This window comes from Carassius carassius, chromosome 7 (assembly GCF_963082965.1).
Source record: "Carassius carassius chromosome 7, fCarCar2.1, whole genome shotgun sequence".
NCBI lineage: Eukaryota > Metazoa > Chordata > Actinopteri > Cypriniformes > Cyprinidae > Carassius > Carassius carassius.
In genome coordinates this window covers 24481322-24507960 of record NC_081761.1, presented here as the reverse complement: position 1 = coordinate 24507960, position 26639 = coordinate 24481322, and the positions used below count along the sequence as shown (strand labels likewise).

The window sequence follows — 26639 nt, the reverse complement described above, 5'->3', positions numbered from 1 at the left end:
TACTGGTCTGCTCATCTCTAATGATTGGAAATTTAATCTTTTAGCATCTTTGGGTATCAACAGCTCCTTTGAATCTCATTCAGTTACTGTTACCTACCCTTTTAAAATACATTTTTTAGTTGTCTATCGACCCCCAGGACCACTGGGTAACTTTTTGTATGAATTAGATGTGTTGCTCTCAACCTTTTCTGAGGATGGTACTCCCCTAGTTATGCTTGGAGATTTCAACATCCATCTAGATAAACCTCTGTTTCCCGATTTCCACACTCTGCTTGCCTCTTTTGATCTCAACCGAGTGTCAACTACTGCTACTCACAAATCAGGCAACCAACTGGACCTTATTTATACACGAAACTGCTCTACTGATCATGTTCTGGTTACTCCACTACACACGTCAGATCACTTCCTCCTCACTCTTAACCTCAACATGATCCCTGACACATCACTTACCCCTCCACATGTCATCTTTCGACGTAACCTACGCACACTTTCACCCTCCCGGCTATCTGCAGTGGTTTCATCTTCACTTCCTTCCCCTAAACTGTTTGCATCTTTGGACGCGAACAGTGCTACTGATACTTTCTGCTCCACTCTTACATCTTGTTTAGACACTGTTTGCCCCTTATCTTCCAGGCCAGCCCGTAACACCCCTTCTGCCCCTTGGTTATCTGATGTTCTACGCTAGTGTTGTCACGGTACCAAAATTTCAGTATTCGGTACCGATACCAGTGAAAATCCACGTTTCTCGGTACCAATTTCGGTACCAAAGCAAAACACAAAAATATGCTAATTAAAAAAATAAATAAAACCAATGCCATTCTTTATACTTATTTACAATTGTGTTTAAAGTTCTTCTACAAGTAATATAATTATGAAAAACAGTAAAGAAGTTTCACCCAAATTTAATTTGTCTTTTAATTTATGAAATTTAAACACATTTTATTTTTTGGTAAATAAAGGGGATTTGCTATTAAAATTAAAACATGGAAGAAATGTTGTGTGATTAATTTTTAATCAACAGTAGTAGCAGTATCACATACATTTTACAAAATAATAGTAATATTTCTAGCACAATGCCTTTATGTAAAAATGAATTTGTAATGAATGCATATTTGTCATTTATCTTAAGACTGGTGGTGATGCTTAAGATGTTTTTGTTCATTGAGGGTTTCTGTAAAAAAAAAAAAGTAATAGATCATAATAATTATTATTAAAAGATAATAATACTACTAATTCTACTACCATACTAACAATGTACAATGCACTATGGATTGATGAGCTGCTTGGTTCATGAATATTAATCACGTTGTCTGCATTCGGTCGAACTGATTTGCTGAAATCAAAACAGGGAGGGTAAAAGATGAGCGCCAGCCAATGAAATTGACATTTGCGCATTAGCTCCGCCCACTACCGGAGAAACCGGCATATCTTCTGCTTGTTCGAAAATATTAATAATTCTAAATGAACTAAATTATTTTGACAGGAGAAGATAACAAAGAATATCGTTTACATGTAGCATGTCGATTCAGAGTGGTAAGACTCTCGCTCTCTCTCTTTGCATGTGTGAGTAACAGAGCTATCAGCAAAGCGACGGCGAGTCGTGCTCCTTCACACAGACAGAGTTTACAGTTCGGCAAATACCATAGACAGTAAAAGAGGCAAATACAGGTGTACTGTGCGTCCATTGAGATGAATTGAAAAGTACAGATCGCTTGATGGAGAGAGAACTCTGAAGCGCTCAGTCAGTGTTCAGCGAGTGAAAATATATCTGCGCCAATCGTATAATAGCCTCGAACACACACACACTGGCGAGTAAAATCTAAGAATTTATTAGCCAATGGCTAACAATAGACATAATTTACTCGCCCTGAGTAAAATTTATTCACATATGCGAGTGATTTACTCGCAATGTAGAGGCTGTTTTGATGGTTTTCCGTGAATACCTTTAAATTGACACTGGTTTTACTCAAATGAAACGGTAAAATGCTTTTGAAGTGACTCAGAACAGTTCTGGTGATGTTGTATGTCCTCATTATTGCAAGCGTCATTCGCTTCAGTCTGTAGTAAACAAACCATTCATTCATTCACACAGAGACATGCGCGCAGAACATGCAGGATGCAGATTTCAACCAACTTTTGCGGCTTACATTTACAGATACTGGTCCATATGGAGATTTGATTTGATTAATTTATGCTAACTTTGACAAATTCAGTGACTGTCCATATTAAAATGTAAGTTTCATTTTCATGACTGGATTTTGAGATTCCGTCCGCGTTTTCTGCTTCGCGGAAAAATCATATCGCTGTATGCGTCAAGAACCGGGTTTGAACGGGTACCGTGGAAACCTGGTACCGTGACATTTTCATTTTTTTAGTACCGACTTGGTACCGAAGTACCGGGTCTTTTGACAACACTATTCTACGCGAACACCGTTCTAAGCTTAGAGCTTCTGAAAGGGTGTGGCGCAAGTCCAAAAATACTACTGACCTTATTGTGTATCAGTCACTCCTATCTTCTTTCTCTGCTAATGTCTCCTCTGCTAAAATGACATACTACCATAACAAAATTAACAATTCATCTAACTCTCGCATGCTTTTTAAAACATTTTCCTCACTTCTTTGTCCTCCTCCTCCCCCTCCTGCTTCATCTCTAATAGCTGACGACTTTGCAACATTTTTCATTAATAAAATTAAACACATTAGTGCACAATTTTCCACACCACAATCAGTCAAGCTCATATCACCAGCAAACTTACACTCATTTACATCCATCTCTTCACTCTCTGAGGCTGAAGTCTCAAAACTCATCCTTTCTAATCACCCTACAACTTGCCCGCTTGATCCTATTCCATCTCATCTCCTTCAAGCCATTTCTCTTGCAGTTGTACCTGCACTCACTCACATCATCAACACTTCCCTCCACACTGGTGTTTTCCCTCATCATTTAGACAGGCATGTATAACTCCACTACTTAAGAAACCCAACCTCAACCCATCTCTTTTAGAGAACTACAGACCAGTTTCCCTTCTTCCTTTTATTGCAAAAACACTTGAACGAGCTGTGTTCAAACAAGTCTCTACATTTCTCACACACAACAATCTCCTTGACAGCAACCAATCTGGCTTCAGAAGTGGACATTCAACTGAGACGGCCTTGCTCTCAGTTGTTGAAGCTCTAAGACTGGCAAGAGCAGAATCCAAATCTTCAGTACTTATCCTGCTTGATCTGTCCGCTGCTTTTGACACGGTTAACCACCAGATCCTCCTATCAACCCTACTGGCAAATGGCATCTCAGGAACCACACTTCAATGGTTTGAGTCTTACCTATCAGATAGGTCCTTCAAACTATCTTGGAGAGGTGAGGTGTCCAAGTCTCAACATCTAACTACTGGGGTGCCTCAGGGCTCAGTTCATGGACCACTTCTCTTCTCTGTCTACATAGCATCATTAGGTTCTGTCATTCAGAAACATGGCTTTTCATACCACTGCTATGCTGATGACACTCAACTCTACCTCTCATTCCATCCTGATGATCCGACGGTAGCTATTCGCATCTCAGCTTGTCTAACAGACATTTCTTCCTGTATGATGGACCATCACCTTCAACTCAACCTTGCCAAGACAGAACTGCTTGTGATTCCAGCAAACCCATCGTTCCATCACAATTTCACCATCAAGTTAGGCACATCAACCATAACTCCTTCAAAAACAGCTAGAAGCCTTGGAGTTATGATTGATAATCAGCTGACTTTCTCAGACCACATTACTAAAACTGTCCGATCCTGCAGATTTGCTTTATTCAACATCAAGAAGATCAAGCCCTTTCTTTCGGATCATGCTGCACAACTCCTTGTTCAAGCTCTTGTTCTGTCCATGCTGGACTATTGCAATGTCCTCTTGGCAGGTCTTCCAGCCCATTCTATCAAACCTTTACAATTAATTCAGAACGCGGCAGCAAGATTAATTTTTAATGAGCCAAAAAGAATACACGTCACACCTCTGTTTATCAATTTGCACTGGCTTCCAATAGCTGCTCGCATAAAATTCAAGGCATTGATGTTTGCCTACAAAACTACCACTGGCTCTGCACCCATTTACCTAAATTTGTTACTTCAGACTTCTATGCCCTCTAGAAGCTTGCGTTCTGCAAGTGAATGTCGCTTGATTGTGCCATCCCAAAGAAGCACAAAGTCACTTTTACGGACTTTTAAGTTAAATGTTCCCTCCTGGTGGAATGACCTCCCCAACTCAATCCGAGCAGCTGAGTCCTTAGCCATCTTCAAGAATCGGCTTAAAACACATCTCTTCCATCTTTATTTGACCCTCTAACTTTAACACTCACTATTCTAATTCTATTCTTAAAAAAATCTAACTACCTTTCTAATCTTTTTATATTCTATTTTCTTTTCATTTATTATGCAATTGTATATGTACGTGTGTGTGTATGTGCAAAGACCTCTAACTAGCTTGCTTTATTCTTTTTTATTTTTATTTTTTATTCTATCTGTTTTTCTTTTTATTTATTATATTATTTAAAATCCCATGCTACGTGTACTGTGTTAACCTAACTGAGACTTGTGATAGTACTTATATATCATTGCTCTTTTTGTTGTTTTTGATTGCTTCCACTGTCTTCATCTGTAAGTCGCTTTGGATAAAAGCGTCTGCTAAATGAATAAATGTAATGTAATGTAAATATATATATATATATATATATATATATATATATATATAATAATGTCTTTATCATCACTTTTGATCAATTTAAAGAAATATATATGTGTGTGTGTGTGTGATTTCTGTCCCCCTCACTTCTGAAAAGATGGCTGCGCCCCTGAATTGAAGCATTTTGGCTATTTATTAAAAAAGGTGCCTTCAATGTGATCCCCTTGCTCTAATACTGCATAATACACATAAAAACATATAAACAAACATTTGCATAAGGGATATGCTAAGCTAGGTGGCTAACTAGTTAAGCTAATACACAGTGTAGCCTATTGTGCAAAACACAAGCTAATAATAATAAAAAAAAAGTTTGTTTTTATATGTGTGTAGCCTATGTGAATTTGAAGGAATTTTCTAAGTTTTTCTATCGGTAGACCAAATTCTTAATGATGTACAGGGTCATTTTGGCTCATTTGTCTATTTCGATGAAACAATGAGTTCAAATGAAATAAAAAGAACAAAATAGCAGTTTGTAAAGATAGCAGCAAACAGATTGCTAAAAAATATACAGGACCCCCATACCCTCCACCGAAAAAGTTTGAAATCCACTGCTTTTTTGACACCCCTATAACTCACACACACAGAGAGAAGAATCTGAAGGACGTATTTGAAGATGTGTTTTGAATATTAGAATATGCCGCAAACATCGTCATAGGTCGGTCCCATGGTGTGAATGTTTCTTTAGTCGGCGTAAACGGAAGCCATACTAACTTAAGCGATACAGACTAATGTAGACCTTTTTCAAATCAATGAACAGTCTCCCACTGCTCCCGCACACTTTATCCCATTAATTGAAGTAATCCGTTTTCATAAGAGAGGGATAATTTACAACCACAAGAGGTCGATATACACACAAGCAAGCGCTGCTGTCACGGCCAACATACCCCCGGGGCTTATTTTTCCCAAAAATGAATGCCACTTATTTCAACCAAGCAGCTTTACATTGCCATTTGTAGCTTAGTCCGGATAAATCATCCAACCCCCTCTTACAAACATCCGCAATCAGATCCTTTCAGATAATAAGGTCAGGGAGCACATTCCAGGCCAAGGTTGATGGTATTGGAGTCTAAATTAAGAGTCTGCATGTGGTCGAATCCTGGTCAACAACAGCCTTATTGACTCACATTTTCATTCAGATATCACACGAATAAAGCCATTACACCTTTTTTATTTTTTTTGCTATTATTATAACCTGAAATGGAAGAAGAATGATAAATATACATATGCTTAAATATTAACATTTACATCATATGCATGGGCTTCTGGCACAAGTAAAAAAAAATCATAGAAAAGGTTAAATAATAATAAAATACAAACTACAATATAACACAGCTCCACCAGTATGCTGTCTAAAATGGTGTGCAAGAATTGACTGAAAGCTGATCCCTTCATTTCTATCTTCTCTGGCAAAAAAGAGTCTCCAGATCAAGTTCACACACTGTGATGTATGGCATTGCCTTCCACATACATTCTGCTGGCTTTGCTGTGTGTAAATACTGGAAATGTCTGTATTACTTTTAGGGGTCAGAGAGGAACGTTTTATTCCTGCTCAGTTTGAACCCCTCATATTACAGTTCAGGTTTACCTTTGTTTACCAAACAAATCACTCAAAGCCACAATAGCATATATGCCATGTTTGAGATCTAGAAGTATGTAAGATTATATAGATTATGTAAAATCAGATTGTGATTAAGCACCTGTTAATCCAATTTTCAGAGTCATGTGATTCTTCAGAAATCATCATAACATGCTATAACAATATATCTCTACAGTGTGTGCATAAGCTATAAGCTTTTTTTGGTTTCTGAAGCACATTTTACCAATTCCAAACCACATAAATTTTAATAACTGCTATTTTGTTTGAACTAATTTATAATTGACATGTAATCTTTAACAAGGGCTAGAAGTAAAATAAATAAATAAAAAATCCCTTACATCCAGGTCCACTAATAATTTTGGCTTTTCAATGTGTGGATTTTTTTATGCTCCATTTTACTTGTAAAAGAAAACCTGTTATATAATAATTATACACATCTTATTCTGAATTTAATAAATTCTTTTTTACTTCCAGTCTCGTCAAGAATTATATAATATTTATTTATAATTTATAAATGATTATATACAAAATTCATAGTAGGTTTTTTTTTAAAGATTGATGTGTTTTGTTTTGGAATAAACAATGTACTTGGAAAAAATATGATCAGAATATTGACTTAATTATGCACACACTTTGGTGCAGGTTTTTTTTTTTTTTTTTTTTGTTACACATGCTGAAAACCTTTGTGCTGCTTAATATTTTTGTGTAAACAGTAATAATTCTTTTCAGGATTTTTAAATGAATAGAATGTTCATAAGAACATTTATTTGAAATATTTTTATAATTATCAATACAATTATTTTATCATTTTTGTAAATGATGTAAAGGTCTATACTGTACTTGACCCCAAATATTTGTACAATCTTTCTGCAAATGAACTATAAATACTAGCGTCACAATTCAGTTTTGTCTGGTTTTGTTTTTGACTCACAAGGTGTAGCAAGCAATACTGCAAAATGTTTTTTACTGTTCACTACACAACAGTATTTGGGAATCAGGGCAAATGTGCTGATCTGCTGCAATCTCTGTGCCCAGCTGCTGGTGGAGCTGCAGACCTTAAACTCACTGGACAAACATGAATGCAACAACCCAATTTAATAAAAGCTAAAACGTGCCTTTTTTTTTTTCACAGCCAAAACAGCATTATGTGAAAGGGCAAGGACTGACAACCACTAATATCCGAGCTCCCATTATGACCCAAAATATATGATTTTGTAATCAAATCTGTATAATTATTGCATATCATACAATAAACAACATGATGGTGATAACCTGTACACAGATTCTGAAGCCAGCATTTGTTGGCAGTTATGATGTTGCAGGCTGTTGCGCTCTAGGTCATTAGAGCAGCCCTCATAAGACAGACACTATTTAGTCACTGGGTTATTACTGTGAACAGTGCTAATTAATCTCAGAGCGCAGAGCAGTGTCGTGAGAGGGGCTCTGGTTTTTGATTACAATAGCAAAGCATTTGCTGTGGTCGCCATAATGATACCAAGCTCCTGCTAGAAAGCCCCCACTCACTCCGGTTACCGACAAGGTTTAATCAATACTGTGTCCTTCATCCTGCCTTCAGAGCCGACCTTGGCAGCCTTTTGTCTCCTAAACGAGGGCAAAGAGCATAAATGTGGATACACAGAGAATTTTTTTTTTTTTTAATGAATGGTCCAAGCACTGATCCCACATGAAAATAAAACCCTAGCGCATCCAGTCAGCTCATCTGGAACCTAATGAGTACTCATATGTTTATCTTTATTTTACCTTAGCCTAATGAAGTGTCACTGTGCCAGGATCATTAGTAAATTTATTAGAGCCTCCTAGTGTAGGCAGAAAGGTTAGAAAAAGGGGCAAGCGACACCATCACAAACTGATCAGGGTTCAATCAGGGTCTACCTTATTGATTAATTTGAAAACAAGGACATTATCATGCAATAGAGGGCTATAGTAGACTAAATGATGTGGAAAAAGCAGGTATATTTAAGCAGTGAATATGAAAAATGTAGATAAAGGAGCCTTGAAGAAGCTCCAGATCTGAAAATGCTAATCAGCAGTTCCTTATGACTGAATGATCACCACTGATATATTCTTAGAAGCATCTCGGGAACAGATAAATCACGAAAACACAAAAGCAAAATCTACTGTTGAAAAACAAATTTACTGCATCACTCTGCAGAACAGCAAATTTTGTGTTACAAAAATATGAAACAAACTTATCTGACATTATCGTCAGCTAACAAAGGATACAGATATCCACGGTAAACAATTTACTTATGTAATAATGAATAAAGAAACTAGTAAAACGGCTTCACATCTTCCTCTTCTGGGTGCTGATGTATAACACTAGAGGACAAAGGAAACAAAATGAACATTGCTATATGCAAAGCATCTATAAAAATTTAAATGTTTGATGACAGATTATGAAACGACACACTGGGTCTGCTTTAGCTGGAAACACAATGAAAACAACTCAGGAAAGAGCAAACACAGACAACACATACCATTGTTTCCTCTGAGAAATGCGTCTCCATACTTGTTCTTCAGCTGGCCATTGACATATTCCTCTGTCTGTTCCACAGCAATATTCATATAGCCATCAAGGCAAGCCAGGACTCCTAAAGGCAAGATACACATTAGACATTATTTTATTTCTTTGCATGTATTAGAAAACTTATTCTCATCTGAGTTATATTTTATATTGTGCATAATTCTGCACTATGATGTGGGGAAAGTAAATAGTCCACCCACAGTTATGCACCAGCTGCGTTGATGCAGCTCAAGGAAATATTCCTTTCCATGGAGCCTGAGGTCATTTCGACTGAACATGTTTTTAAATTTAAGTTTAATATTTTTGTCAGTGGATGTATAGCAGCAACAGTGGGAGACTAAAATATATACAATTTTAGACTAGTCAGGCATGTGTCTATGACAGGTATGTGCAGAATAGCAGTCTTTGACAAAAATATGGGCTGAGTCTACACCTTCTAGAGCAGTGGTTCTCAACTAAGAGGATGGGAGAGAATTTTTTTTTTTTAGCTCTATGGGTACCATACACTATCGGTATTGTTACATATATATATATATATATATATATATATATATATTCTAATTATTCTCAAAAATATTTTAAAATGTTGAAATTACTTTTAAATTATACAAATATAAAATTGTAATAATAAAAAAATCATAAGCAACTGGAAAAATCATGGGGCCTTTGAATATTGTTTTATACAATGGATTGCCTTGGAGTCAAGAAGGTAGAGAACCACTGTAGAAGAGGTTTAAATGTAAAAAATACAATTAAAAAGAGTTTGGTACAGCTAGTAAAGGGATGATTCAAACTGAAAGCCTCAGATCAAGAACATGATAGATCCACAGTCATATTTAATATGGTGAGAACATACAAGTAACTATGCTGATATGACATGTTTACCAGATTAACATCCACACAGCTGCATTTTCTTATTTCCAAAATTCTGAATACGATCAAAGTCACTTGTTTTTTTTTTTAAATCTTGCCTTCTTGTACGCGGTCACTAACCAACTTTAAGCTAAATCTACAACTTTGGTTTATAAATCTCATTTATACATTTAACATTACCTCTGTAATCGACACCAGAGTTCAGCTTGACCACCACTGGTCTCCCAATGATCTGCTTCAGAAAATCACTTGGTGTCTGCTTCCGAAGACTCATTTTTACTGAAAATAGAAATTGAAGATTATAAATCGCTAATATAAATCACAGATGTAAGAAAATGTGCCCAGGCTTTTTTGTTAGCAAAAAAGAACTGTAACACAATAAAGAGATGAGTGCCGTGAGACTAGTTTGTCATTCACTGACTAGTTATACTAAACACATTATTTTAATGAAACCGTCGATCTATGTTTTAAACTGCTGTACACTTAGCATGAGCGGCTAGCTTAGCCTGTTAGCATTACAACCCAGTGGAGGACAAAACACACTCGTTATACATGTCGCAGGGTAGAGTAATGCAATTGATTTAACCTTATTCAACCGCAATCGTTTGTTTAAAGAACAATAAGAAGTCACTCACCTCTATCGTTTTGTAACGTTTGCCGCACGCTTCGGCTGAGTAACTGTTGACCAATGAACTGAAGCGCTTATGGTGTTTACACCGCGCAGCCAATCAGATGCGTCGGTAAAAACCCAGCGTACGGGAGCCGCAAAGGTAACATTATCTCAAATCCTTTACAAAAGAATGCGGAGGAGAAAAGGAGCCAATACGACAAAGGTAGTGAAGAAAGAGAAGCTCCGCTTTTTATAGCTTTTGTTTAAGTGGGAAACTAAACTGGTGCGCTATTGAATGACGAATAGATAGATAGATGGATAGATAGATAGATAGATAGATAGATAGATAGATAGATAGATAGATAGATAGATAGATAGATAGATAGATAGATAGATAGACGAGAATAGTAAAATATAATATAATAACAAAATATCATATAATAATTTGGTATACTGTTAAAAAAAATGGGAAAATCTCTTTACATTGTGTAGAGAGGTGTGACTAAAACACAGAAAAAAGTATATATTGAGTATCCGAAAGGAAAGATGGGGAAGAAAAAACCTGTCTTTTGTTCACAGGCAGAGAAGGGCATGCACCTGAGAGACAGAATCATAAAGCACTTCTGGCGCATCCAGACAGTTTGCTTGTTAGCAGGGCATTGGTAGCCCCGAGGAGGCTAGAGGTTAATTTGGTATCTGGTGCCGTGTTAAACTGAGGTCAGCGCTACGAGTCCTTAAGTCATAAACAAGTGTGGTTAAGAGCCGTGTACACACCTAGGCACAAGTTAATGAATATTCAATGAGTATTTTTTCCCTTGTTGCCTGAGTTCACGTCCTAAAGGAGGGTTAAGAGGGAAAATGTGATCTAATGTGTTTTCCTGTCAAGGCAATCATTCATTTAAGAAAAAAAAATCAAACAGGTTAACAGATATCTTAGTAGAGGCACACAATACCTGCATGTTCTGTGGTAAATATATACAGAATGATTTGAGCGATATTACAAAGACTTGACACACACACACACACACACACATTATGGCACATTCTTGACTTTACTGGAAAAGTATGAGTGGCTTGGCTTGATAAGTAATACTAAATAAAAACACAATGAGAGCAGCAGAGATATAGAAAGCATTTCATTAGCTTTATTTATTCACAGTTTTGCCTGTTGCTTGGCAAAGGACGAAGAATGTTTCTGTCATCACAAAAGAAGACATTTTAACCTTACCGACCTGTCCTTCAAAAGTTTTTATCTAGATATTTTGTACGTTGACATGAATGTGCATTAATTGTATAGCTCTTACTGGCTAGGGACAAAACAGCTTTCAGGTTTACTCAGCGCAGACTATCTACTCTCACTACAGCCTGGGAATAACTTCACAGCTCCGAAACCAGTAACGTGGCGATAGCTGCCCAGCGATGCCAGATGGAACTGTTTTCTCCCTTACTTCAAAACGTTGGTGAGCTCAGATGGACAGTGGCACAGTTGATTTACTGGTACAACCAGCCTCACCTTTCTAAGCCCCCAAAGACCTGAGAGGGAGTGGAGGAAAAATGGAAAGATTACAGAGGCAGCTTCAACAGGGTTGGGGGGGTGGGTCAGGCTGAGGGGTGTCAGATGCGAGGGGAGGGGGATCCCTCAGTTGCCGCAGGCTGTCTCGAGGTAGAGGACGGAGGGGCGAGGAGAGGAGAGTCTAGACTAGGCTGACCTTTGCGGGCAAAGGCTTTCTCTACGGGGTCAAGTCGGATATGGAGGGGGGATAATGGAAAAACCTCAAGGGAGTTTTCAAATGAAATCCAGATTGGCTGCCGGCGTGTAGGTTTTTCTCCTCCCCTTCCCGCTCCCTAATCTCTGCACTGCATGGGGGTAATAGTGTGGAAATGATGGGGGGAGCGTCGCCTTGATCAAAAATAAGCAGTGGAACCTTGCTCACCTTTTCTAACACCCAGATTCATGCCCACTATATATATTTCTGTGCATGCAGCCACTGCAGGCCAGGTTATCCAATGCGATTCCAGGCACTAGCTGCAGCCTCTAGACCTTTCTCAAATACCTAGCTGAAATGATTTAGGAGAGCCGCCTTATATTCGCATTCTTATATACAGTACTTGAAATGAGCTGAAGCGAATGTATGAGATTTAAGAATTTGTTAGATGTATTTGCTTTGACATATCTGACATTGGTTCAATCCTATCATCTTTGTAGAAAAAAATATATAGATATTTATCTGCAGTCCTTTTAAAAAAGTAAAATGGTATAATCTAAAGGTATAATCTCACAACATTTGAGATATAAAGGAAAAGTCATTTTTGCTTTTCAAATTTGAACATTTGGGAAATGTGTCATTTAGAGTCCTCAAATGTTCACAGTGAGCTATTAGCAATGAATGCCTGTGCTGTGCAGTATAAGTGCTAATTGCTAATTAAACAGATAATTGCTTAATGACGCTAATGAGACTCATCTTGATTCTCTGTGTGCTCCGCCATTTTGAGTGTGGTATACAGTGCCTGGCAAAACCAATGTTCTCATTTTGTTGAATTACATGTTCTACACTAATATTTTATTGCTCTTAATGAGATACTCCAGCCAAACATTGTTCCAAACCCTTCCAAAAATCTTTAGAACACAAATTAAGATATTTTTGATGAAATCCGAGAGCTTTCTGACCCTGAATAGACATCAGCACAACTGAAAAGTTTTATGGCCAAGAAAGGAAATGAAGACATTGTTCAAATAGCCCATGTCATCAGTGGTTCAACCACAATGTTAAGAAGCTAAGAGAACACTTTCTGTGCACAAAAAAAAATACTTTTTTCAGTCATTTCTTCTCTTCCATGTGAGTCTTCTAGGGGCGTTAACGAGAGTACCATGACACGTGTGTGCATTCCTCTGCGTGTAAACAAGGCGCAGGAGCATCCAGGTTCTAATTCAGAATGCTGGCTCCTGCATCGACTTACACAAAACAGAAGAAAATGTTGAATAAAGTCATTCATTTTGCTCTCTTTGCACACAAAAAGTATTATCATAGCTTTACAAAATTAAGGTTGAACCACTGATGTCACATGGACTATTTTAACAATGTCCTTACAACCTTTCCTGGCTTTGAACTTGTCAGTTGCATTGCTGTCTATGCAGGGTCAGAAAGCTCTTGGATTTCATCAAAAATATCTTCATTTGTGTTCTATAGATGAACGAAGGTGACCAACATTCCACACTTAATTTTTCAGTTAAGTGCATCATCTGAGCATTTCAAAGGACATTTTTTTTATTTTAGAAATGTTCAGTGTGACACTAATCAGTATTTGCTAAAAAAAAATGGCATAGAATGGCACATAAATATGCAAATTGGGACACACCTATCATTTAATCACCCTCATGCTATCCCAACTGACTTCCTTTCTTCTATGGAACAAAAATAGGGATTTTTAGGAAAATAACCTTTCAGAGTTCATATAATGAAAGTGAATAGGTCTTTTAAAATGTAACACTTCGAAACCATGCAAAATTAACTTGGCAGAAATCAGTGCAACCCCAGTTCATGAATCAATGTATTCTGAAGTGAAATGCTGAGTGTGTTAGAGAAAAATAATAACTTTTGAAACCTTCACTTCTGGCCAACTGCCAAAAAAAAAAAGGTTTATGAGTTCTCTCTTGACATGATGGATTTTTTTGTTTGTTTTGTTTTTATCTCTGCTTGTTTTCCACAGAAGACATGTTCCCTGTATGGCTCAGATGGCATGAGGATGAGTAAATGATGAGAGAATTTTTTTTTCTGGATTGAGTATCCCTTAAATATGGATGACAGGTGAGAGTTGTGTGAGAGTTTGTAGGATTTGTAGTGTATGTCTTTGATCATTACACTACCAGGATCCATTGAAATATTGTATATTCTTCTATATGCCTTTCATAATGTATGCGTTGTTTGACTATGTCTCTGACCACTTTGGAAATTCCATGGCTGACCTTCAGTTTCACAACCTAAATAATGATGCAATAACATTTTTACTGTCTATATAGCAAAAGGTGGCACTGGCAAATGTTAAAGTGTGAAGAATGAATATTTATACAAACAGTATATATATATATATATATATATATATATATATATATTTTTTTTTTTTTTTTTAAACCAGAGAACATTTCATACTTGAAGATTAAGTTTTATTTTTATTTATATTTCTATGTAATTCTATACAACGTAATGCACTGTATATCTAGGCTATGAAATGGTAACCCATTACCTCTAAACTCCTGCTGAACTGTCTGTGCAGGCAGTGCTTATTCATCTGTGTGCATGTTCGAGGAAGAGGGAAAGAAAGTCTTTTCATGTTCAAGACTGATGCCTAGCAGTGGTTCAACACATTCAGACCACTACATACGCCCACCTTCAGCACCCAACTCCTCAACCGACCATAGAACTAACTCTTCACAACCCACCCAAAAGGCATGGCTCCATTAGGAGAGTGGGACCATAGCCAGGTAACTCATGCAGGATATCCCAGGCAAGGTAATAAACAAAAACACTCCTGGATATAAACTGAGCAGTGCTTGATGCTTGAAATGTCATTCATATTATCCATATATTTTATGTATTTAATTTTCTTTGTTACACTTAAAGGGATACTCCATCCCAAAATGATCATTTTGTCATTAATCACTTATGCCCCATGTTGTTCTAAACCCGTAAAAGCTTTGCGCATCTTCAGAACACAGTTTAATATATTTTGGATGAAAAACGGGAAGCTTGAGACTGTCCCATAGACTGTCTCATAGACCTGAAAATTATGAAAGACATCGTCAGAGTAATCCATCTGCCATCAGTGGTTCAACCATGACGTTATGAAGCGATGAAAATACTTTTTGTATGTGGAGAGACACAGAGGAGATGAAATGTTGAATAAAGTCGTTATTTTGGTTTTCTTTGCATGCAAAAAGTATTGTAGTCACTTCATAATGTTATGGTTGAACCACTGATGGTAGATGGACTATTCTGACGATGTCTTTCATACTTTTCTGGACCTTGACAGTGTATTTTACTTGGCAGTCTATGGTACAGTCACAGCCTCCTGGTTTTCATCCACAATATCTTAAATTGTGTTCCGAAGATGAACAAAGCTTTTAGGGGTTTGGAACAACATTGGGGGTAAGTGATTAATTCGAGAATTTTAATTTTGGGGTGGAGTATCCCTTTAATGATAAAAGTCATATTCCCCCAGTGGTGTTCCCCAACTTTTTTTTGCAACAGGTTTCCCTGCTGCTTGAGATCTTTTTCAAAAAGGCCATGTTAAGGTGGGTCAGTGTGTTTGCGTATCTTTGGTTTGATTGCATGTATCAATACAGTAATGTAGGGAGAAATGTTTGCAACTGAAGGACAGGAGAGCTGAGCATATACAAAAGGAGCACTTCACATCCATAAATATGCATTGTGACATTTGGAACAAAGCCCCCTCTTTCTACTTTCATGATGAGTTCAGCTAGCATCCTGTAACATATTGCCCATACAGTTTCACAAGCATTCTTGCCAGTTCATCAGGTTTGCTCTTTGCAAAAAAGGGGTTGGTTGTTAAAAAAAGATTTTTTAGCTTTTTCTTAAAGGTACTCTACTTTGTAGAAGAAGGACTGCCCAGTTTGTGAAAACAATGAGTTGAAATATTTATAGCAATAGTTGTGACATCAGAACGCTGACTTCTGCATCAACAGCACCACACATATGAATCGTGGCAGTCCCAAAATTTTTTGAAAAAAAATTATTATTTGTATTTTAATTGTGCACAAAAATATTCTAATATCTTCATAAAATTAAGGTTGAACCAATGATGTCACATGGACTATTTTAACAATGTCTTTACTACTTTTCATGGGTCTTGAACGTGTCAGTTGCGTTGCTGTATATGCAGGATCAGAAAGCCCTCGGATTTCAGCAGAAATATATGAATTTCTGTTCCGAAGATGAACAAAGGTCTTAAGTATTTGAATGAAATGAAATTTAAAAATTAGATGAAGAAGTTAATCTAAATGAAAATCAGAAATGTAAACTAAAAATTAAGAAAAAAATGAAATTGAACTTACATTAAATAAACATAAAAAAAATTATACAAAATTATACAAGCACAAAACATAATTATAAAAAAAGAAAAAAATATATATGTTGTTTTGGACCCCACTGACTCAATATATGGGCAGAACAAATTCAAACTTCCTTTAAAATATCTTCTTTTGTGTTTCACAGAAGGCTTAAAATGACACTAGGCATGACATGAACATAAATTTAATTTGTGGGAGAGCTATCCCTTTAAGAAATCACATTGTGATAGTACTATGTGAATGCTAGCTTCTTGTGACATTTTTTAAAACAATTATTACTAGCATTAGAGCCTGAGGAGAAAGACAAACCTCTGCTTTTATAGCCGTGAGTCTAACATAGCAATGGTATGCCAGTTTCTCCTTTCTAAACACCTCAGTGGTTGTTCTAAAAAAGAGATAAAACTCCCGGCTACCAGGAAGCTAGCCTTTCAAATCCTACACTTTCTCCTCGGGTGAGGATCTCTTCTCTCTGTCTCTCTCTCGATCTCTCCTTCTCATATAAACATAACCACACAAACACACACACACATTCACAAACTCCCACTCTGCCTTTTGACCACTAGTGTTCCCTACCACAGAGGAGTTGTGACTCACAGGCAGGCAAACAGTGGTGTTTGCTTGCTGAATATTCATCGGAATGGGAAGAAATGTTGTGCTTGATCCTGAGTTATGTCATATAATGATGAATTCTATATACTGAAGAGAAATTCTTCAGGAAATAACAGAGCAGCACAACGTCTGACATTAATTTCTTTATTCTCTTCGCATTTTACAGAACATTCCTGAGGCAAGTCTGATGCCTCAATAAATCTGCCCCAGTCTCTCTCTCTCTCTCTCCCTTAGTCAGTGGAATGTCAGCTGGCAAATGCCCAGACATTGAGACTTAGCCTTTCAGAACGTCCCAGTCTAACCCAAGCTTCAGAAGTGGGCAAGCACAGAAGCAGCAGTCCCCTTATCAAAGCGCTTGTCCAGCAGGGCTCACGGCTCACTGAACCACTGATCACCAAATCCTCTGACCTGCCGTTAACCCGCCGGACTCGGAGCGACAGCGACAGAAGAGGCTGTCATGATGAAGATCTACAGAGAGACTACCGAGACCTACGGAGATGATATGATGTTAGAATGCATCGTGCATCATCATTTACATGAGGTTAGATATGAACATGATGTCCCTACAATACACCTTGCCACAATGAGATAGGAAAACTAGTTTTGATAATACTGGAAATGACAAGGTTTTTAGAACAGTTCACCTAATATTCGGTCAGTATTTATTTTGCACCCTTGTGTCATATCAAACCTGTTCTTGTTCCTGTTGTTTCTTTTTTGTGACAAACTGCACTATCAAAAATTGAACAAATACAGTAAATATATTCAAAGGATAAAAAGCAGCATTACATCGTCATAAAAGTGAATTCTACATTTTATTTCAAACCTCCTGAAACAAAGAGGTAACACTTTAGTATAGGGACCAATTCTCACTAATAACTATTTGCTTATTAGCATGCCTATTAATTACATATTGGCTAGCACATATTCTGCATGACCATACATCTCTACCCAATTCCTAAACTTAAAGGGTTAGTTCACCCAAAAATGAAAATTAGCATTGCTTCAGTCCAAAAGATGTGAACTAAAATGTGCCCTTCCATGAAAAAAAAAAAAGTGTCTCACTCGGCTCCGGGGAGTTAATAAAGTGTGAGCACAAGCTACAACTGTGAGCGCAAGCTAGATTCAAGTGATTATTATGTTTTGAGTATGGATATTTTTCTTACAAAAACGCATCGATTCGCTACAGGATGCCTTTGTTCACCCATCGGAGACGTATGAGACACTTTTTTATGGAAGGGTGCTTTTTATTTCACGTATTTTGGCTTGAAGGAATGCAACACTTGCTGACTGTAATTATAGAGCTTGAAAGATCAAAGACAATGTTTTATATAACTCTGAACTGGATTCGTCTGAAAGAAGACTCTGAAAAAAGAAGAAAAGATGCCTCAAGGGTGAGTAAAACACAGCCTCATTTTCCTTTTTGGGTGAACTAACCCTTTAACAACTACCTTTATTACTTAATAAGCAGGAAATTAGTAGTTTATTGAGTCAAAAGTCATAGTTAATGGTTTGTTAACAGCAAGAATTGTACCTTAAAATAAAGTGTGACCTAATTTTTTTCAATGATATAAATATTTGTGATTACTCTCATTGGCATGTTAATGATGAATAGTAGCAATCATATTTGTATAGGAATCGTATTGAAATGAATTAGTTGATTTAGTCGAATGATTCTGACTGAAAGATTAATTCATAAATCAGATTGATGTATTTATGTCAGTAATGTGAACTTAAATTATACTTTAACATGATTTAGTGTCCTTTTTGAAAATTGAAATTCTCAGATCTCGTTTGTTGTAATTTTTCTTACTTTAATGGAAAAGTGCAGTAGATCTTCTAAAATGTTCCTTTCGTGTTCCGCAAGAAAAAAAAAAAGTTTGAAATGTAATGTCATTTTCATTTTTGTGTAAACTATTCCTTTAAATCTTGCTTTAACCATTTATTATCTACAGTATAATATAGCGTGTCCATCTGGTGATGCAATATTTGTCCTGCTGGTGGAATATCATGTGCAATTCCCTAATGTTTTCTGGTTCATTTTCATGCCTAGTTCATTTTCATGGTTCAGATAGTATTCATTTCAAATCCACCACAACCAAATCTAAATTAAGAACTTCATGTTTATGCTGTTCAGCTGGCCATCTTTGATACCACATAAGCCAAGAGGAGCTGCCAGCAATTGGCTTTGTTGGTTTAATATTTTAATGTGTTTAATTATGACAGGATAGGCTCGATAACCTTCTGTGACGTTCAGGCAATTGTCAGCAAATGAATGAGATTACATGACAAGCACTGAATGACAGCGCAACCCAGCGCTCAGTCTTCCCGCCACTTATCTGATGGTAGCCTAGCAACAGATCCCTGACCTGGCATTGACCTCCACCTGATAAGGTCAGCACCTGAAGTGTCTCTCATTGGTGGGCCCCATGAAGAGGAGGAGGAGCCTAGAAGAGAGGGAGAGAAAAGGAAAGAAACAAAGGGAAATGGAGAGAGGCCAGAAATCCCATCAGAGGCAAAGCCATAGTCACACAAAAGTGCCAAGGGCTCGTGTTACAGCGTGTGGATCAAAAGAGAACTGTAATCATCATAGGCTCCACCGATAGTATTTCCAATATACAAAACAAGAACGGTCACTGACAGTGTTAAAAAAAGGGGGGTCTATAATTCAAACACAGCATGGATAGCACTACAACGCATTACTAAAATTCTGCATGTTAGTTTGTAGAATGTCATGCCAGTGTTATTTTGCAAATACTATTAATTTTATGTCATTTCAGCAGTACACTCCCTGTAAAGCCAAAGGGATGCAATGATAGCAAATGGTAAAATAATTACCAGTAGAGAGCCTGCATTCAACTGCTAAATGTCAATGTTGTGTGTTTCATGGGCTGAGATTGTTCCCCGGTTCTTAATCATAGATCTGGATCTATACAGCTGAGAGGTTTTCCAGCATCCAATAATGTATTCAGAATGTATACAATATAACAAGATTGATTGAAACTGTTAAAAATAGAAATTTCTGAATTGAAATAAGTTATAGGAACTGAAGTGAGAACTGAGCATAAAGCTAAAATTCAACATAAAGTATGGTAATGGTCTTATTGTGAGTAATTAATCAGTGCATGGTATTACAGTCTTCATTAATCGTTCATCAAAATAACTTGGTCCACCTCTGAAACAACTTTATGTTTTGGATGATAACTGAATATGATGTTTTACTCAGAAATATGTCACATTACAAAAGTAAATGGATTGTGAACCAGTGGTGATTTTTTTTTTTAAGAGATGAAAAATACAAAACAGATGTCCACTTTCCTGCTTTATATTCTTCACAAGGGTCATGTTACATATGTTTCTAATATATTTTGCCATAACACAATGCAATAGCTTGAGTGAGCAGTTCAGATACAGCTTTTCTAGCACATCAGATTGTCCACATACCAACCAACCAATAAATATGTGGACAAATGTCGACTGTCTATAGATCTATTTTTATTAAAGTTCAGTTTTTTAATAAGAAAATTCCCACATTCATTCAAATGGCTTGCCATTGTGTTGATTTTAAAGACGGGTCTTAGAGATATTCTTACTGTTAATGCACACACACTATAAAAATAATTATAAAAATATAACCATTTATACACAATCAAAGTCAAATCATTTAAATTAAAATGAAAACTACCAATTGACAGATATACTACATGCAATGTTTGTAGCACATAATAAGTGATTTTTGGGCTGAGGTAAAATGTCTTCAGATGAGGAGCTGGCAAGCTGAAAAAGTCTTTCAAGACAAAAGAAGCATAAAATGCGGCACAATAATTAAAGCAATTAAAGTATTCAAGGGTCGCACACTCCAAGGTAGAATAAATGACTTCAAACTAATTGACTTATATACAATTATTCTTGGTCAGAGGAAGGCCTTAGGTTAAATTAAAAGATGGACAGTATTGTGATTAACTTAGTAACATGTGCTAGTGAATCCACAGAGAAATTTAATAAATCTGATTAGAATTATTCTTTCTGTAATAATAACATTTTGTGCATATATCTCATTTCAAATATCATTAGTTGATTTTACAGGTTCAGCTGTTTAAAGATATAAATGACAATGTCTTGCTCTAAGTGCTCTGTCAACCTGTCAACGTGTATGAAAAGGTCATCGTTTTTGACTCTATGCACCAGCATGTAATATGCTAGAGGAGTGACTTAACTGAGGGTCAAAGGCCAAGAAAAGGAGCTGACTCTGTCATACTATTCAGGAGAGGAGGAGAAGAGGAGCTCTGCACTTGACGACCCGTTCATTCTTTAGGCCCATCAGTCATCATCAAGTACTTTAAAAACAGTTCATCCAAAAATAAAAATAGTCACAATTTACTCACCTTCATGCTGTTCCGAGACCATAAGATGTGTTTAATATTTGCTCATCATCTTTTTAGTGTCCATTTAAAGTCCACACAACCCTTTTTTTTTTTCAAGGTCCAAGAAGCTCATGTGATATTGTAAAAGTAATCCATATGAATCAAGTATTTTAATTAATGTTTTATTCACATATAAAGACTTATCAACGCACATACAGGGATCACATCAAATATAGTCAATGGAAAAAGTTTACTTGTGTTGATCATTGTTTATATGCGAAGACTTAAATTAAACAGCTCAATTCAGATTGATTTTTAGGAACTTTTAGAAGCTTGAACGTTTTGGTTGCATGGACTTAAAGGAAAGGATAAAAAAGGAAGCAATAATTTTTTTATATCTTTGTGTTCCAAAATGAAAATCGTATAGGTTTGGAAAGACTTGGGTGTACGATTGATGACTGAAGTTTAACTTTTTGGGTGAAGTAACCCTTTAAACATAACCCAAATTAAAGCAAACTGAGTCAAAACTAGTAAGCGTTTTTGAATATGGTCTGCAAGACGAGGAAAAGTAGTCTTTTTTGTGAGGTATCTCTACCAGTGCAAAAGGTCAGAAAGCAAGTGCAGGGGCAACCACCTGCTTCTGTCTCACAGCTGGAAGAGGGAGTGAGAAGAGAGGGAAGGGGGACAGGTGGCATGCCGGGGACGACGCTGGCACCAGCTTTCTACCGTAATATTCTCTCTGTTTCAAAGGCAGTTTGATTCAGGGCAGACCAACTATTCTTCATCTTGAAACTTAAGACAGTGACCTAGAGCTGTGCCATAGCTTACATGACACTCCAAATAACTGATGTTAAATTGAAGTCAACAATATACTATGTTCACAGGCTAATTAGAAAGAACTTCAACACAAGAAGAGTTTACTAGTGTTAGATGTGTGAAAGACCCGTGTCCCCTGTGGCAATAATAGACAACCAGAAGCACGTGCCCTCTCAGATTTTAGAGTCAAGCGTATTTCGAAAGGCAATTTTGCAAAAACAAATAAAAATAGTAATAATTGTCTGTGATAATTAAGTTTCACAATTAAGTAGAGCATGATTGGTTTTTTTTTAGTGTGGAAAATGCTCTGACAGAAATTACACTAACATGTCTAAATATGGCTGAGTTGTGCCTTAAGGGTTGGTCACCCTCACTGTTGTTCGGCAAATTTTCGTGGATAAAATCCAGCCTACAGATCAGTAACCAGGATCAGGAATATCGTACTGATATCACATTTTTGACATTCCCATGTGAATAATCCATTTGTATGCTACATATTTGTATATGCGTCAAAGCAGCTTTACAGGAACAGGGAAATACTTTTGATAATGCAAGAGGACAATAGTAAAAAATCGATTTTCCAATTAAAGTCAGTTCATCGATTCAGTGATGTCATCGTCCAGCTCATTTCAGTTCAAATATCCGTGCAATCAAATTGATAATATTGTCAGAAATCTTACTACACAATGGACCTTTTCCCCCATACAGTAAAATGTTGCTAATATGACCGCAACTTCACACCGATCATTTTTATGTTGTTTCAAACTGATTTGGGTTTAAGGAATGGCTGATCCAATCCTATATTGTTTCATATGTTTCATATATTTATTGTTTAATATATTTAATATATTTTTTATATTGAATATATTGTTTCATTCTTTAAATGAACCAAGGGCTACCTTTATCAACCGACATTTAAATTAACACCTTCTAATGGTGCAAAAAATGTCCCTTCTGCCATGAAGCACAAGTCATCACATCCAAAAATATATCATGATTACATTAAGGTGAAATGTTTAAAGCAACACTTATTTTATGGCATCGTAAGTATATGAATAAGCAGTGCAGAGGTCGAAGAGAAACATTTTTAGTAACCACCCTACTAGTTAAAAGTGATATTTACACTATTTGAGCTCTGTTATTCAAGCTTCCTCCCTCACCCGTCACACAATCCTGTCATGTCACTAGTCCTCTAATGACCTGCTCCACTCAGTGTTCCTAACACAATCTCACAACATTCTAACAGAGAGGAAGAGGCTGCAACGAGTTGAAAAAGATGTAACCCACACCACTATGCTTGGCCTCAGGGAGAGATATACCTCTTTATCCAACCTCCTTTATCCGCTACTGAAGCACCTGAAATTCATTTAGCTCACTAACAGCCTGCACTGCTGCAGAGAAGCCATTTTAATAAGTAGTAATAATGCCAACAGACAAAACGAGTTGCTTTCAAAGACCAGCAGAACAATCATGCTTAACAATATCGCACAAGAAATATAATGAGATGGACAGTCTGAGGATAGCTATTTATTTATTTATTTTTTTATTAATTTATTTATTTTTTATTAATTAAATTTATTATTTATTTATTTATTTATTTATTATTTATAAGTTATTTTGCATGTTTAATAGCAAAATAGCATTCATATGCCATAAACTGCATTGCAGATGAACTTAAAATGAATCTGTGAAAATATGTGTGCTTTACATATAAATGTAGCTGGGTAACACTTTGGTATAAGGACCAATTCTCACTATATTAAGTAGTTGCTCAGTTAGCATGCCTCTTAATAACACATTAGCTGTTTATTAATACTTATAAAGCACATATTGTCCATGACCATGTCCAACATCCCTAATCCTACCCAATACCTAAATTTAACAACTACCTTGCTATTAATATCCAGCAAATTAGAAGTTTATTGGAGCAAAAATCATAGTTAATGGTTTGTTAACGGCAAGAACTTCTTTTAAAGTGCATATGGCAGTAATATATGTATTCAGTTACATAGTCACAGTGAGTAAACAGCCCTTACATCTTGTAAATGCTTAAAATGTAAAGATAATTTTGTAATATAAATACAATATCTGACAAGTACAACATGTTGCTCCAAAGTATAGCTGAAATTGAATGAAATACATGTGGATTAAATTGAGGTCTGTGAGTAATCTGTAAAGCAACGCTGTAGTGTGAACAAAAGGGTTAAGGTATCAAATGGAAACAGATATGTCAATGGAAACAGCCTCCTTTCTTTCGCAGATGTTTGTCACTGTCAGGTTCAGTTGATACAGTGCCCATCAAAACATGATGTCTGTTAGGTGACCTTTAGGTTGCTACCATGTGTGAGGTCATGCTGCTGTTGCTATGACTACTATCAGCAGATTGTCTGCTCGCACGCATTACCTCAGCTGCCTGGCATCGGCAGGGTTACAGAACAGACCGTGACCTCGCCATGGAGACTAAACTAATCTTGAACAATAACAAGCAGCGCACACACATGCAGGAGCGATTTTGTGAGATTACTATAAAACGCGTTTCCTAATATCACACATTAAATATATTATCTGAGTATATTAGGGAATGACATGAAAAACTGAATAAGGGAAACATAATACTGGACTCCTATGAAAAGTATTGATGGTTTTTACTATGGTACACATGTAAATGCTACCAGCCAAGTCCAGTTCAACAGACTCTCTGTGGACTTGAAGGGGTGACGATGAGAGAGAGAGGAACGGCGAGGTAGCCATATTCTAATGAGCGAGCTACAAAGTGTGTGTCGGTCACCTGTGCAGAGGCGAAGTGGGCTAATTTGAGCCTGTGCTAATTGCCACAGTAACGAGCTGCACGTGTGGATGGTTGCGAGGAGGATGGCAGCATGGCATGAGGGAGGATACAGTCCTCCTAACACCAAAGAGGTGTGAAAGAACGAACTTGTCCAACAGCATGCAGCCTGCTGGAGTCCAGCCCTGAGCGGGGAACAGCCGGCTGCTTCAGTGCTATGCATAGAACAGAATATTGTGTGTGTGTGTGGGGAGAGTGTGGAGGGGTATCTGTTTATTACATTATGACTGTTACCATATAATAAAGAGTCCTTTAAAAAAACTAACTTATTTTTATTTGACAGTAAAAAAAAAACATTATATCAATAACTAACACTTTACAATGAGGTCCCATTAGTTAAATGCATTTTCTAACATTAAATAATAATGGGCAATACATGAGTTACAGTGTTTATTAATATTTTTAATTTTAGTTAATAATAATAATAATAATAATAATAAAACTGGTCATTGTTAGTTCATGTTAGCTCAAGTCCATTGAATAATTTTAACAGATACAGCTGTGTATTAGCAAATGTTGTAATGAATTACAATTTCGTTAATAATAATTTACATTGTTATTTCTTATTAACTAAGGTTAATAAATGAAGCATTATTGTAAACTGCTATCAAATAAGCTATATGTGTATATTACAGTATACTACTACTAATAATAATAATCTTTAAATGACAAAAATATGATAATTGTATATTTTGTAAGACTTTACAGTGCGGTCCCATTAGTTCATGTTAATTAATTCATTAACTAACAATGAACAGTACATTTGTTAAAGTATTTAGTATTTATTAATCATTAATTAATGTTAGTTAATAAAAATACATTTCATCATTAGTTCATGGTAGCTTAAGCCGATTAAATAAAATTAAAAGATACAACTTTTGATTTTAGTAATTGTATTAGTAAATACTGAAATTTACAAATAATATTGATAAATGCTCTTAAGTATTTTTAATAGTTAGTTAGTATATGTTAAGTTCAATTCAAGTTTATTTGTATAGCACTTTCACAATACCAATCATTGCAAAGCAGCTTTACAGTAAATATTAAGTTTCTACATTATAATTAGGAGTAGGTTATTTGTGGTGATTATGGCAGAAATGTACAGTAAGAATCATGCAGTTAGTAACAAACTACACGTAATCAAACAACCTTTAGTATTGAAGTTATACTAATGTTAAAGAATAGATCTTATTGTAAAATGTTACTGTAAATTCAATTTAAAATTTGTAGCAATACATCAATTAAAAGGAACTTTGCTGATTTGACTCAACCAAGCATTTCGATAAAACATTTTTTTTTAAATTTATAAATAAACGTTTATTTTAAATCCAATTTTACATTTATATCAATACATTGACCTTAAAATTAATTTCAGAGATTTAGGGGTTTCTGTAAACTCAGATTTAAAAAAAATAATATATATATATGTGTGTGTATGTATATATTTTTTTTTTTCAGAAAAAAAAATATCATCAAAGGTGTTTTTTTTTTGTAGAAATATATATATATATATATATATATATATATATATATATATATATATATATATATATATATATATATTAAGCCA

The 26639-nt window shown here is 36.0% G+C and overlaps 1 protein-coding gene across 1 annotated transcript; it reads right to left on the bottom strand.

The window, feature by feature from the left end:
• Positions 1-8458: 8458 nt before the first annotated feature.
• Positions 8459-10503, bottom strand: lsm6 (LSM6 homolog, U6 small nuclear RNA and mRNA degradation associated). The gene is made up of 4 exons (XM_059553255.1): positions 10376-10503; positions 9921-10019; positions 8821-8934; positions 8459-8662 (listed from the first exon to the last, which is right to left on the bottom strand). Exons 2-4 carry the CDS (start codon positions 10012-10014, stop codon positions 8628-8630), a joined length of 243 nt encoding a protein of 80 aa, XP_059409238.1. The 5' UTR covers positions 10015-10019; positions 10376-10503; the 3' UTR covers positions 8459-8627.
• Between the last annotated feature and the right edge of the window lie 16136 nt (positions 10504-26639).